This window comes from Orcinus orca, chromosome 9 (assembly GCF_937001465.1).
Source record: "Orcinus orca chromosome 9, mOrcOrc1.1, whole genome shotgun sequence".
Taxonomy (NCBI): Eukaryota; Metazoa; Chordata; class Mammalia; order Artiodactyla; family Delphinidae; genus Orcinus; species Orcinus orca.
Window position 1 is genome coordinate 82,936,791 of NC_064567.1, and position 10,148 is coordinate 82,946,938.

Genomic DNA, 10,148 nt, shown 5'->3' on the forward strand with positions numbered 1-10,148 from the left:
ACATGAATAAGGGGAAAGAGGCAGACAGAGTACCTTAGTGTCATCTAGATACAAATGGTTGAATACAAGTGGTGTACTCTCCAGCCGTCACATGGCAAGACTGTAACCCTGGCAGCCACAAGGGACCCAGTGGCCTAGGAGCAAACTGCAGAAGGCAGATGGGGATAAAGGAGGCAGGGAGTCACCTCTATCCTGATCTCCTCTTTGGGCCAAAGTTTCAGGGGTGAATGGTACGTGAGAGAGGATGAGGAGATGGCTAAAGGCAAAGGGGCCTATTTGGGATCCTGGGAGAAGAAAGTCGCCTGGGCAGCAACACATCCACGCAGCCTGGCGGAGACGTGCAGTTCTGCCGAGAGAACACCTGAGCTCATCTCCCCCAGCACCATGGCACCGCCCCAGAATCGATGCAACTCAGAACCTGCAACGTGCTTGAGGGGCTGCAGAAAGCAGAGCACTCAGGGGGCTAAGAGCCTCCCTTCTCAACCTAAGCAGAGACCACGTGAGCAAAGGGTGGAGGGAGGCAAAAAAACAGCACAGGAATAAATAAGTTCAGTGCTGCTGGATGATAAGAAGTAAGGCAGGGAAATAACTAAAATATTTAGAAAATAAAGTCAATGGAGATTTTGACTAATGCGGTGTGAAGACAAATAAGAAGTCAAGGACTGGTGGTGCCGGGAGCTTAAGAAGAAGAAAACAGGAAGAAGGAGAAAGTGCAAATAAGTGGGTGAGAGATGATGCCTTCAATTTTGGAACACCATGTTAGGTAAATGAGAAATAAACCTGCCCTCCACCCTCCACCCACAGGACTGAAAGGAAAACTGCAGCCAGTCCAGGGTGCCCAGGATTCACACAGGCCACGTGTTGGTTAATATATGCTCACAAAAAAAAATTACAAGAGGATACAATTTACTTACCATGAGATACAGTCAAGACCCTACAAGTAGCTGAACAGCAAGATTTTTTTTTCAAAAAATCTATTTTTTGCAAAGAGACTATGAAGTAAGTGTAGTATTGATCAAAGTTACTTTTTAAAAAAGATAGAAAATACAATAAACTATTTTTAAAAGATTAGAAATAGTTTCTAGAAATAAAAATGTCAGCATTAAAAATAAAGACTCAATTATGTTAAAAGGCACATTGGTTGATTACTGAAGAGAGAAGGTAATTAGGACATATCTAAGTAGCACACAAAAAATAGGGAGATAAAAAGCAGGAGAGAGGAGAGAGGTCGAGAGAGAGAAGTTAGAATGAGAAGCCCAAACTAATTATAAAAGAAACTCCAGTGGAGACAGAAAAGTCACAAGATACCATCTCTTTAAAAAAATATATTGATGTGTGTTCCATGAGTGTCTGTGATATTTCCCAATACTTCTGTACCACTGGAAAAGTCCACAACTTTAAAATAAAAAGCAGTTTAAAGACTGAATGGAAGGTGAAAAAGATGGGAATGCAGCCTAATATTTTGAAAAGATTAGATGACAAAATGTGGGATGAAAAATTATTTAAGGAGGGTACGAACAGTTTTGTCTGGATTTTATTACTTTTAATGCTGGGCATGTCTTGAGAATGCTTACGGAGCAGGACACAGGAGTCTTTAAAGCAGCGTGAAGATGGTAGAGAGAATCATGGAGGATGGGAAGGTCCTGAGGGTAAGAAGGGATGAAGGAGTGGGGGTGAGTACAGAGCGCTGGCCTAGAGTTGGGGGGGCACCTTCTCATCAGTTCCAGCAACTCAACTGACCGGCATCACTGCTTTGTACTGTCACAACACATCTCTTGCAGGCATGTCTTGACATGGTTGCTGATGACATTGACGTGCTCAGTTTGTGAAAACTAAGTGGATCAATTTTCAAACTGCATAGAAATATGTTATGCTTCAAAAGATTAGCTTCAGAACTACCGATCAGAAGGCAGTTTTCTTCTAACTCCTATCATATTATATTAATCTTAAATGTGGTTTCCTTACAGGTTGCATGCTTCTTAAATACATGAAATGCTATCAAATAAAAGGCACAGGCCCAAACAAGAAAAAATATAATGTACATTAGATAAGTATATTACCAGAAAAAAAAAAAAAGAATCTGGAGGGTACCTTAGAAAGGCAAGGTAAACAGAGGAATTCCGGGTAATTCAAGGCTAAGTCCTAAGTGAATCTTTTGAAAAATTATTAAAAGGCATAAATACTGTCACAGATTCAATGCTTGTTTCTATTTCAAGGTTACGACCACTTTTCAAGAGATGTTGCTTCTCTTTTAAAAGTAAATTCATTGTAATTCTGGAGTTTTATTAGTAATCTCTTTGAGTTATCAGTACAAGGAGTTTCAGAAAAGTTTTAAAATTCGTAGGAAATAATCATAAGCTCCCCTGATAAATGGCACATTCATTTGAGTCAACTCAATGTTTCGTAACTTATATCAACAGCTGTGTTTTATTTTCAAGAAAGATAAAAGTTTGCAGGAAATTACTGCATTTATTCTAAAAATGGGTAATAAAATGGAGAGAAATTACTTTTAAATCATTTGTAAAGTTTTCTAATTACTCAAAATTCATGCTCTATAGAATTCTTAACCTAGCACAGATATTTACCTGGTCTATTCCCAGTGGGGAGTCTGTTAACAGAAATCCAAGCCCCAGAAGGAAGCTGTGGTGGGGTCAGAAACTAGTAATTACAATTGATTTTATACTTCTTGAAATCTTTGCTGTGTGCACACCCTCTGCTAAGAAGAGCCAACTAAAGGATTTAACATCTATGACCATAAATGGATCTATCCACAAGGAGGCAGGGAGGGAGGGCTGATCACAAAGAGCCTCTAAAGTATTTATATTAACAGCTTATATTTAATAAAAACTTGTGCCAGGTACAACTGCTCTAAGTACTGTAGATACATTAGCTTACCTTGTCCCCAGCCCTATAGGGTAAGTACATTTATTATCTGGAATTTATAGAAAACTGACGCTTAAAGAACTGGATAACTTGCCCAAGGTCTTACGGAAAACATTTTACAGCCCAAGTTCCTTATACGTGGAAAAAGTAAGAAAACTAAACTATAGATGGCAAAGTCTCCTCTAGATTTCAGGTTTCTGTATAATACAGAGCTTACAACCAATCAGGATCCAAAAGTCTGCTCAGAAATACACGAAGGGGTTTCCCTGGCGGTCCAGTGGTTAAGACTCTGTGCTCCCACTGCAGGAGGTGCGGGTTGGATCACTGGTCGGGGAGCTAAGATCCCGCATGCCGCGAGGCATGGCCAAAAAAAAAAAAAAGAGAGAGAGAGAGAAGTACATGATGGCAATGGACAGATCCTTAACTGCTTAATTTCTGAGAGGCATGCTACCTACACCCTCATCCCACAAGATCAACAATGCACACTCCGATATTACAGCTCATGTCCCCGGGTATCTGTTTATACCACTTCTTCCCCATTTTCCCTTATAAGGAGTTACCTTTATGCACACATTTTCTTTCCCTAAGTAGTCTGTAAACTCTCCTAAGGATTTAGTAAACTTAAGACATAGCTGGATACCAAAAACATGAAAGACACTTTACAAATGCCACCAATGACAATTCTCACCACACAAGGACAGGCAAGGACCTCCCTGGTGGGGCAGTGGTTAAGAATCCGCCTGCCAATGCAGGGGACACGGGTTCGAGCCCTGGTCCGGGAAGATCCCACATGCCGCAGAGCAACTAGGCCCATGCGCCACAACTACTGAGCCTGCGCACCAGAACTACTTAGCCTGCACGCTGCAACTACTGAAGCCCACGTGCTACAACTACTGAAGCCCGCACGCCTAGAGCCCACGCTCCGCAACAAGAGAAGCCACCACGATGAGAAGCCCACATACCGCAACGAACAGTAGCCCCGGCTTGCTGCAACTCGAAAAGCCCATGCGCAGCAACAAAGACCCAACATAGCCAAAAATATAAATAAATAAATTTATTTAAAAAAAAAAAGGACAGGCAAGACATAAACAGACCATGGTGAGCTTCTGGGTGCCCTGCTGACTCCAGAAAGCCAGAGTTACACATAATCGCATCATCCTGTAGGACAGATATGGTGGTTGTGAGAATATATTTAATGCCTTGTTATTAAGAAAGCATTCAAAACAACAAAGCATTCAAATAACATGTGGAGTAGCAATGTAACAATCCTGTTAAAAACAATGTGTTCAGAATATACAAAAATCACGTTTCACTCCACCACTTAATTTACCAAGAGTCAAAATATTTTTCTGATCATGCAGCAAGAATTTGTTCCTCCAAATTAATTTTATTTTTCAGAACTCTGTTAGGAATAATATAGTAGGCTTTAGTTACTCTAAGTAGCAAGCTAAGAAACATATAAATGGGGATACAATGGGCCTAAATTTACTAAAATTACCCAAAGCCCAAGGAAAATGTAGCAACTTTTTCCCTTTAAAAGACTATTACTCAAGGGGCTTCCCTGGTGGCACAGTGGTTAAGAGTCTGCCTGCCAATGCAGGGGACAAGGGTTAGAGCCCTGGTCCGGGAAGATCCCACATGCCGCGGAGCAACTAAGCCCGTGCACCACAACTACTGAGCCTGTGCTCTAGAACCTGCGAGCCACAACTACTGAGCCTGCGTGCCACAACTACTGAGGCCCGTGTGCCTGGAGCCTGTGCTCTGCAACAAGAGAAGCCACCTCCATGAGAAGCCCGTGCACTGCAATGAAGAGCAGCCCCCGCTCGCTGCAACTAGAGAAAGCCTGTGCACAGCAGCGAAGACCCAACGCAGCCAAAAATAAAAAATTAAATAAATTTAAAAAACAAAAATAAAAAAAGACTATTACTCAAAATTAATCATTTAATTAATCACTCATTTAATTACCATTTATGAAAAGACTAGTACGTGCCACCTCATTAGGTGATAAACAAGTTGGACAGGATTCGTGCTCTGACGAGCCAATCCCCATGGAGAGATGCAACAGACAATCAAAAAGTAAACGCACATGATGATTTCAAAACGGTCTAATTTGGAAGGGAGAGCAAAGAAGACTAATTTAGACTGGATGGTCAGGAAAAACATCACTGAAGAGGAGGCAAACAAAGGAAAGTCTTATTCGTTCACACTAATCCTCAAGTGAAATACCATGAGTTCAATAAGAAACACCAGAAACTGGTGGTTTTGCTATTACCATAACAGTCACATAAATTATAAGGGACCAAAGAATATAAAATTACCATCGTTATGCATTCCCTAAATTTATACATGAGGTATCAATGAGGGTATCTGGAAGTAGGGTGTTGCCACAACAAACACTAAAAATGTGGAAATGGCTTTAGAATTAAGCAATGGGTAGAAGCTGAAAGAATTTTGAGGACCATGATAGAAAAAGCCTAGATTGCCTTGACACGCTGTTAAAAACACAGATGTTAACGGCTCCCCTGGTGAGAGCTCAAAAGAAAGTGAGGAACATGGCAGAGAAAACTAAATACGGTCATGAACAGACTGTTGGTAGATATGTGGACTTTACATGTGCTGCTGGTGAGGACTTGGGATGGAAAGGAGGAACATATTATTAGAAACTAGAGGAAAGAGGATCCTTGTTATTTTGTGGCAAAGCATAAGTGAATTATGTCCTGCAGTTATGTGGAAAGCAGAACTTGTAAACTATAAATCTGAATATTTAGACAAGGAGATTTCCAAGCAAATTGTTGAAGTCGTGGCCTGATTTTTTCTTACCGGTTATAGTAAAATGGGAGAGGAAAAGATAAATTAAAAGAGTACCTAATGCGGTGGTGGTGGTGTAATGAATTGGGAGATTGGGATAGACATATATACACTAATATGTATAAAATAGATAACTAATAAGAACCTGCTGTATAAAAAATAAAACTCAAAAAAAAAAAAGGGTACAAAATGAAAGAATGCTGTCAGATCACCATCATACAGGCAAGAAACAGGCTGATAACATTACTCTGCTACAAACATGTGCTACCTTTGATTGAAAAGGAAGGATGACTTGAAGGGCAGAGTCCAGAGGCCAGAAACTCAAGCAGCGTCACCAAGACTATTTGTAGGCCTTGAAACCTAAAGTAGTTTGGAAAGTGCACAGGACTGAATACTCACTCCTTTTTCTTTCCACTTTCTCCCTTTCTGAACAAGAGTGACTGTAACTGGTATCCTATGCCGGCTCTATCACTGTGCCCTCCTACTGTATTCTAGGAGCAGGTAATTTACTATACCATCTTAAATGTGCTGTATACCTTAAACGAAAAAAAAAAATCATTTGATTAGAAAAAAAAAATAAGTGAAGAGGAGGAAAATCTGATGTAAACAGAATTGACATTGGTTATAGGTTACCTAGAGACCATTTTACATTTCACATTTCAACTGATTCAGTTGCCGTGTTTTACATGGACTGATTTCACTGAGCTCCTTACACGTATAACTTTAAACCTCCAAAAAGGAACCAAAGGTCAACCCTCCACTGCTAAAGTCAAACTAGGAAAAAGAAAAATGTTTTCAAACATTCCAAGAATAAGCCAACATTCTGTTTATAGGAACTAGAATGCTGGAACTCTGGGCAAAAGGGTAGAGCAGAATGGGAGTAAGACAGACAAAGAGGATGACTGCTGGGCCAACAAGACAGGGATGCGGTGACGGGAATTTCTACAGAGAAAAGGTGTAGGGAACAACAAGAGACTAAAGCTAGAAAAGAGAGCTGAAGAAATTCAGTTACCTGAAGATTTGTAAATCACTGTGAAAGCTTTCTAATGTTATTGGTATGGAGAAAAAAATTCCCTAACTTGAGAAAATCGCAACTCTGCTACACCTTTCTGACGGCTCTCACTATAGTTCGTGGTAGAGATGCAACTTTGGGTTCTGTGTTACACATTGAGGTATATTTAATTGTTAGTCTAGAACAGTGATTCTCAGTCAAGATTAAATTTTGCCCCCAGGGGACGTTTGGGGGATATCTGGAGACTTTTCTGGGTCACGAGTGGATGGGGGCTGCTCCTGGCATCTAAAAGGTGGGTGCCAAAGATTCTGCTTAACATCCTACAATGCACAAGACAGTCCGCACAACAAAGAATTATTCCACCCAAAATATCAACAGTGCTGAAGTTGAGAAACACTGATCTCTTCTGAATATAAGCAAAAGCCAACTTGTCGGACCTTGATCCTAGGCCATCTCTCTCTAACAGACATCTATGTAAAGCATAAAACACCACCAGAGGACTCATTTTCCAATGCTTTAAACATGGTGGATGGCTGACTCAAACTCAGAGTCACACAACACACTGAAATAATATAACAGAGCAGGAGTGCAGAAACTGCAGGAAAAGAACTTTTCAACCCTTTTTTCCATTTTTATCGCAAGCACATTGAATTCGGAAGAGGAGGACCTACACGTTTCCATACAAAGGTGTGTCTCTTCTGTGCTCAATACGCTAAAATACACTGACTTCCTCAAAAGACAATATTTCTCATTAATGTAAAAACCTAAGTAAACAGTATTAACTGAGAAAGATTTACGTTGGGGCGCGGGGGTGCAGAAAACCACCAGGTCTTTAAAATGCAAAGTTATTTCACAGTTACTTGCAGAATGACTCAGATCATTATTACTTTTAGTCATGCCAAGTTTGCTGCTTCTAAGCCTACTAGTAATGGAGAAAAAACCCACCATTTTTCCTGCAGTCATTAAACCAATGAAACAGAAGCTTACCGAAAACAGGTTTGTGCGATAGTATTTGTTTTATTGTAACTTACAAAAATAATAGCAGTCGCTGCCAGTGCAAATAAAGATTCTGAGAAATCTTTCACCTACTTCACTGCCTACAGGGTGTGTTTGGGGGGTACGGGGATGCAAACAAAAGAAAACCCTAACTCACACATCAACAAATCTTAAGCTGCGGGTATTTTCCTAATGTATCCCTTAATCAAAATCCTGGCTTACTCTTTTTACGTTCCCTCCCTTCAAACAACTGCAAAAGACCTCCACAGAGCGTTTCACCAGGAGTACAATACTAAGAACAAATCAGAGCCTTGCGTGTACCTGGCAAATCTCATTCATCTGAAGCCGTGGCAGCAGAAAAGAGAATCCTGTTGTCCAATGTGACCCACTCACACCTTTCACAACGGTTTTCACCGCTCGAGTATCATTTTTGAAGCCAGTGTGACCTAACTTTGATGGTTTCCATGTCCCCACCGTAATAAAAATCCAGCGTCCAGCATAGCCTACTTCCTTACGCAAGATAAATATAATCAGTGCTCCCCTAACACTTACTGAGTCGCCACAGGAAGTTCAACAGAAAAACACAATTCAACCCTACGGAGAGCCCACAAAAGGTGCACTGATTTCACAAAACGTGGCACTCGTGACATGAGGAAACCACAACCGCGATACGACACCTTGTAGAAAGGGTTTTCGCGCGGGGGAGGGGTGGAGGGTGGGATGTGCTTTTACTTCCTTGTAGCCAGTGCCCTTTCATCTTCACAAAGCTGAGCTAACTTCAGAGAAAAGGGGCTCCTCGCGATCCGCTCCTCGGCTCCTGGCGGGATCCACACCGAGGCACGCGAGTGAAGCCCCTGCTCCGCCGCGGGCGAGTTTCCCCCAGCCAAGGGAACAGAGAGGAAGGGGACCGGGGAGAGGGGCACCCGCCTCGGCTCTGCGCCGCGCCGCACAAGCTCACGCTCCGAAAGCATCCTCAAGCGCTACAAGACGAGCCCTCCGCCGCTTTGGCACGTCCCCTCCGGGCTTCCCAGTGCCGAGGAGCCCGCGCCCAGCACACCCGCCAGGCTCCCTGGCCCCAGGCCGGCTGGGGGCCCCCGTCCGCCAACCCGGCCCGGCCGCCCTTACCGAGCAGCAGCAGCTTGACCTCGCGCGCCGCCTTCTCGCCATCCTCGCGGAGGTTCCGGTCGATCATCTTACTCCGCTCCACCGCCGCCTTGTCCTCGGCGCTCAGCGTACAGCCCATTGTGCCAGGAGCGAGAGCTGGCCGCCGCTCCCTTCAAGTCCGGCGCGCTGCCTTGAAACACAGGTGAATTCTTTCTTCCTGGATGCCGGCGTTCGAATTCCTCCCGACGCCGGCCACACCACCCCCACCCACTTCCGAAACGGACCTAGGGAAGCGCTGTCTGCAAAGGAGCTAGCAGCACCGCGCAGCTCTTGCCTACGGCCGGGCTCCGCGCCTCGCCTCCCTCCGCGGCCCCGAAGTCTTGCGTTTCCAGGCTCTGGGTACAGCCACCGGTGGCCTCCTGCTGGTGGCCGCGCCGCAACCTCTAGAAGCCCGGCGCTGCTCGGCGTCCGCGCGCCGCCGCGGCCCCGCCCCTGCTCGCCCCTCCCGCCGCCCCGCGACCACTCCCAGAGCGCGCGCCCGAACACGAGCCCTCGGACATTACCCCCTCGGACGGGTGCGCGCGCCCACGCTGCCGCGGACGCCGGCGCTCCACAGCCCCAGAGGGCCGGCGACCGCGCGCGCCCTTGGGGAGCGCCCCCGGAAGGCCGAACGTCGCGGCGAGGTCCCCTACCTTAATTCCTCCGCGGGAGTGTGATAATTTCTTCCCGTTTACTCACACCCAGGGATGTGTTCGGACCTGCCCCTTAGGGGTGCGGGTGGGAGAGCTGCCAAAGTTGGAAACCGAAAAAAGCCAGTCCTGGGCGTTTGAGCATGCCCAGCTCGGGCAGGCGCGCGAGGGTTTTCCAAATGTAAACGCGTGTCAGCTGGCCTTCAGGGGTGAGGGAAATAGAGGGAGCTGGGGCCGGGAATGGAACCGTGGAGAAAGCAGAGAGGGTAAAGTGGGGAGCAGAAAAGTCTGGGGACGATAGGAGGTCAACTTTCTTCCGCTTTTTCCTTTTTTCCTTCTCTCCTCCCTCCTTCCATCCACTCTCACGTCCCTTTCCACAAGCAAAGAACATTTTGAAGGATTTCCTCAAACCTGAGAAAATGTAAGATAAAGAATCAAAGAGCATATTTTTTTCTCCTATCCATGCAATTTTATGTGCCATAAATTTTATTCAGAAAGTCTTTTCCATACTGTGTCCATTCATCGCACTTTCAAAATTATCCACAAAATGTCCAAGGATTGCCAAAATGATGGGATACTCTACAGCATTAAAAGTTATACAATAATATTTAGTGATATAGGAGAGATATTTATATTTTAAATGAAATAGAATTTTT

At 44.2% G+C, this 10,148-nt stretch overlaps 1 protein-coding gene across 3 annotated transcripts in view; it reads right to left on the minus strand.

Moving 5' to 3' along the window:
• The window catches only part of GNAI1 (G protein subunit alpha i1), an 86,394-nt gene extending 76,881 nt beyond the window's left edge, over positions 1-9,513 (minus strand). Inside the window, exons 1-2 of one of the 3 annotated variants that reach the window (XM_049714947.1) lie at positions 9,496-9,513; positions 8,825-8,993 (exon numbers count right to left, since the gene is read on the minus strand). In XM_049714947.1, coding sequence (XP_049570904.1) covers positions 8,825-8,942 — 118 coding nt within the window. In that variant the 5' untranslated portion in view covers positions 8,943-8,993; positions 9,496-9,513. Of the gene's footprint in view, positions 1-8,824; positions 8,994-9,087; positions 9,277-9,366 lie in introns of those variants that run through there. The other 2 variants (XM_033439858.2, XM_033439852.2) reach the window with 2 other exon arrangements.
• Between the last annotated feature and the right edge of the window lie 635 nt (positions 9,514-10,148).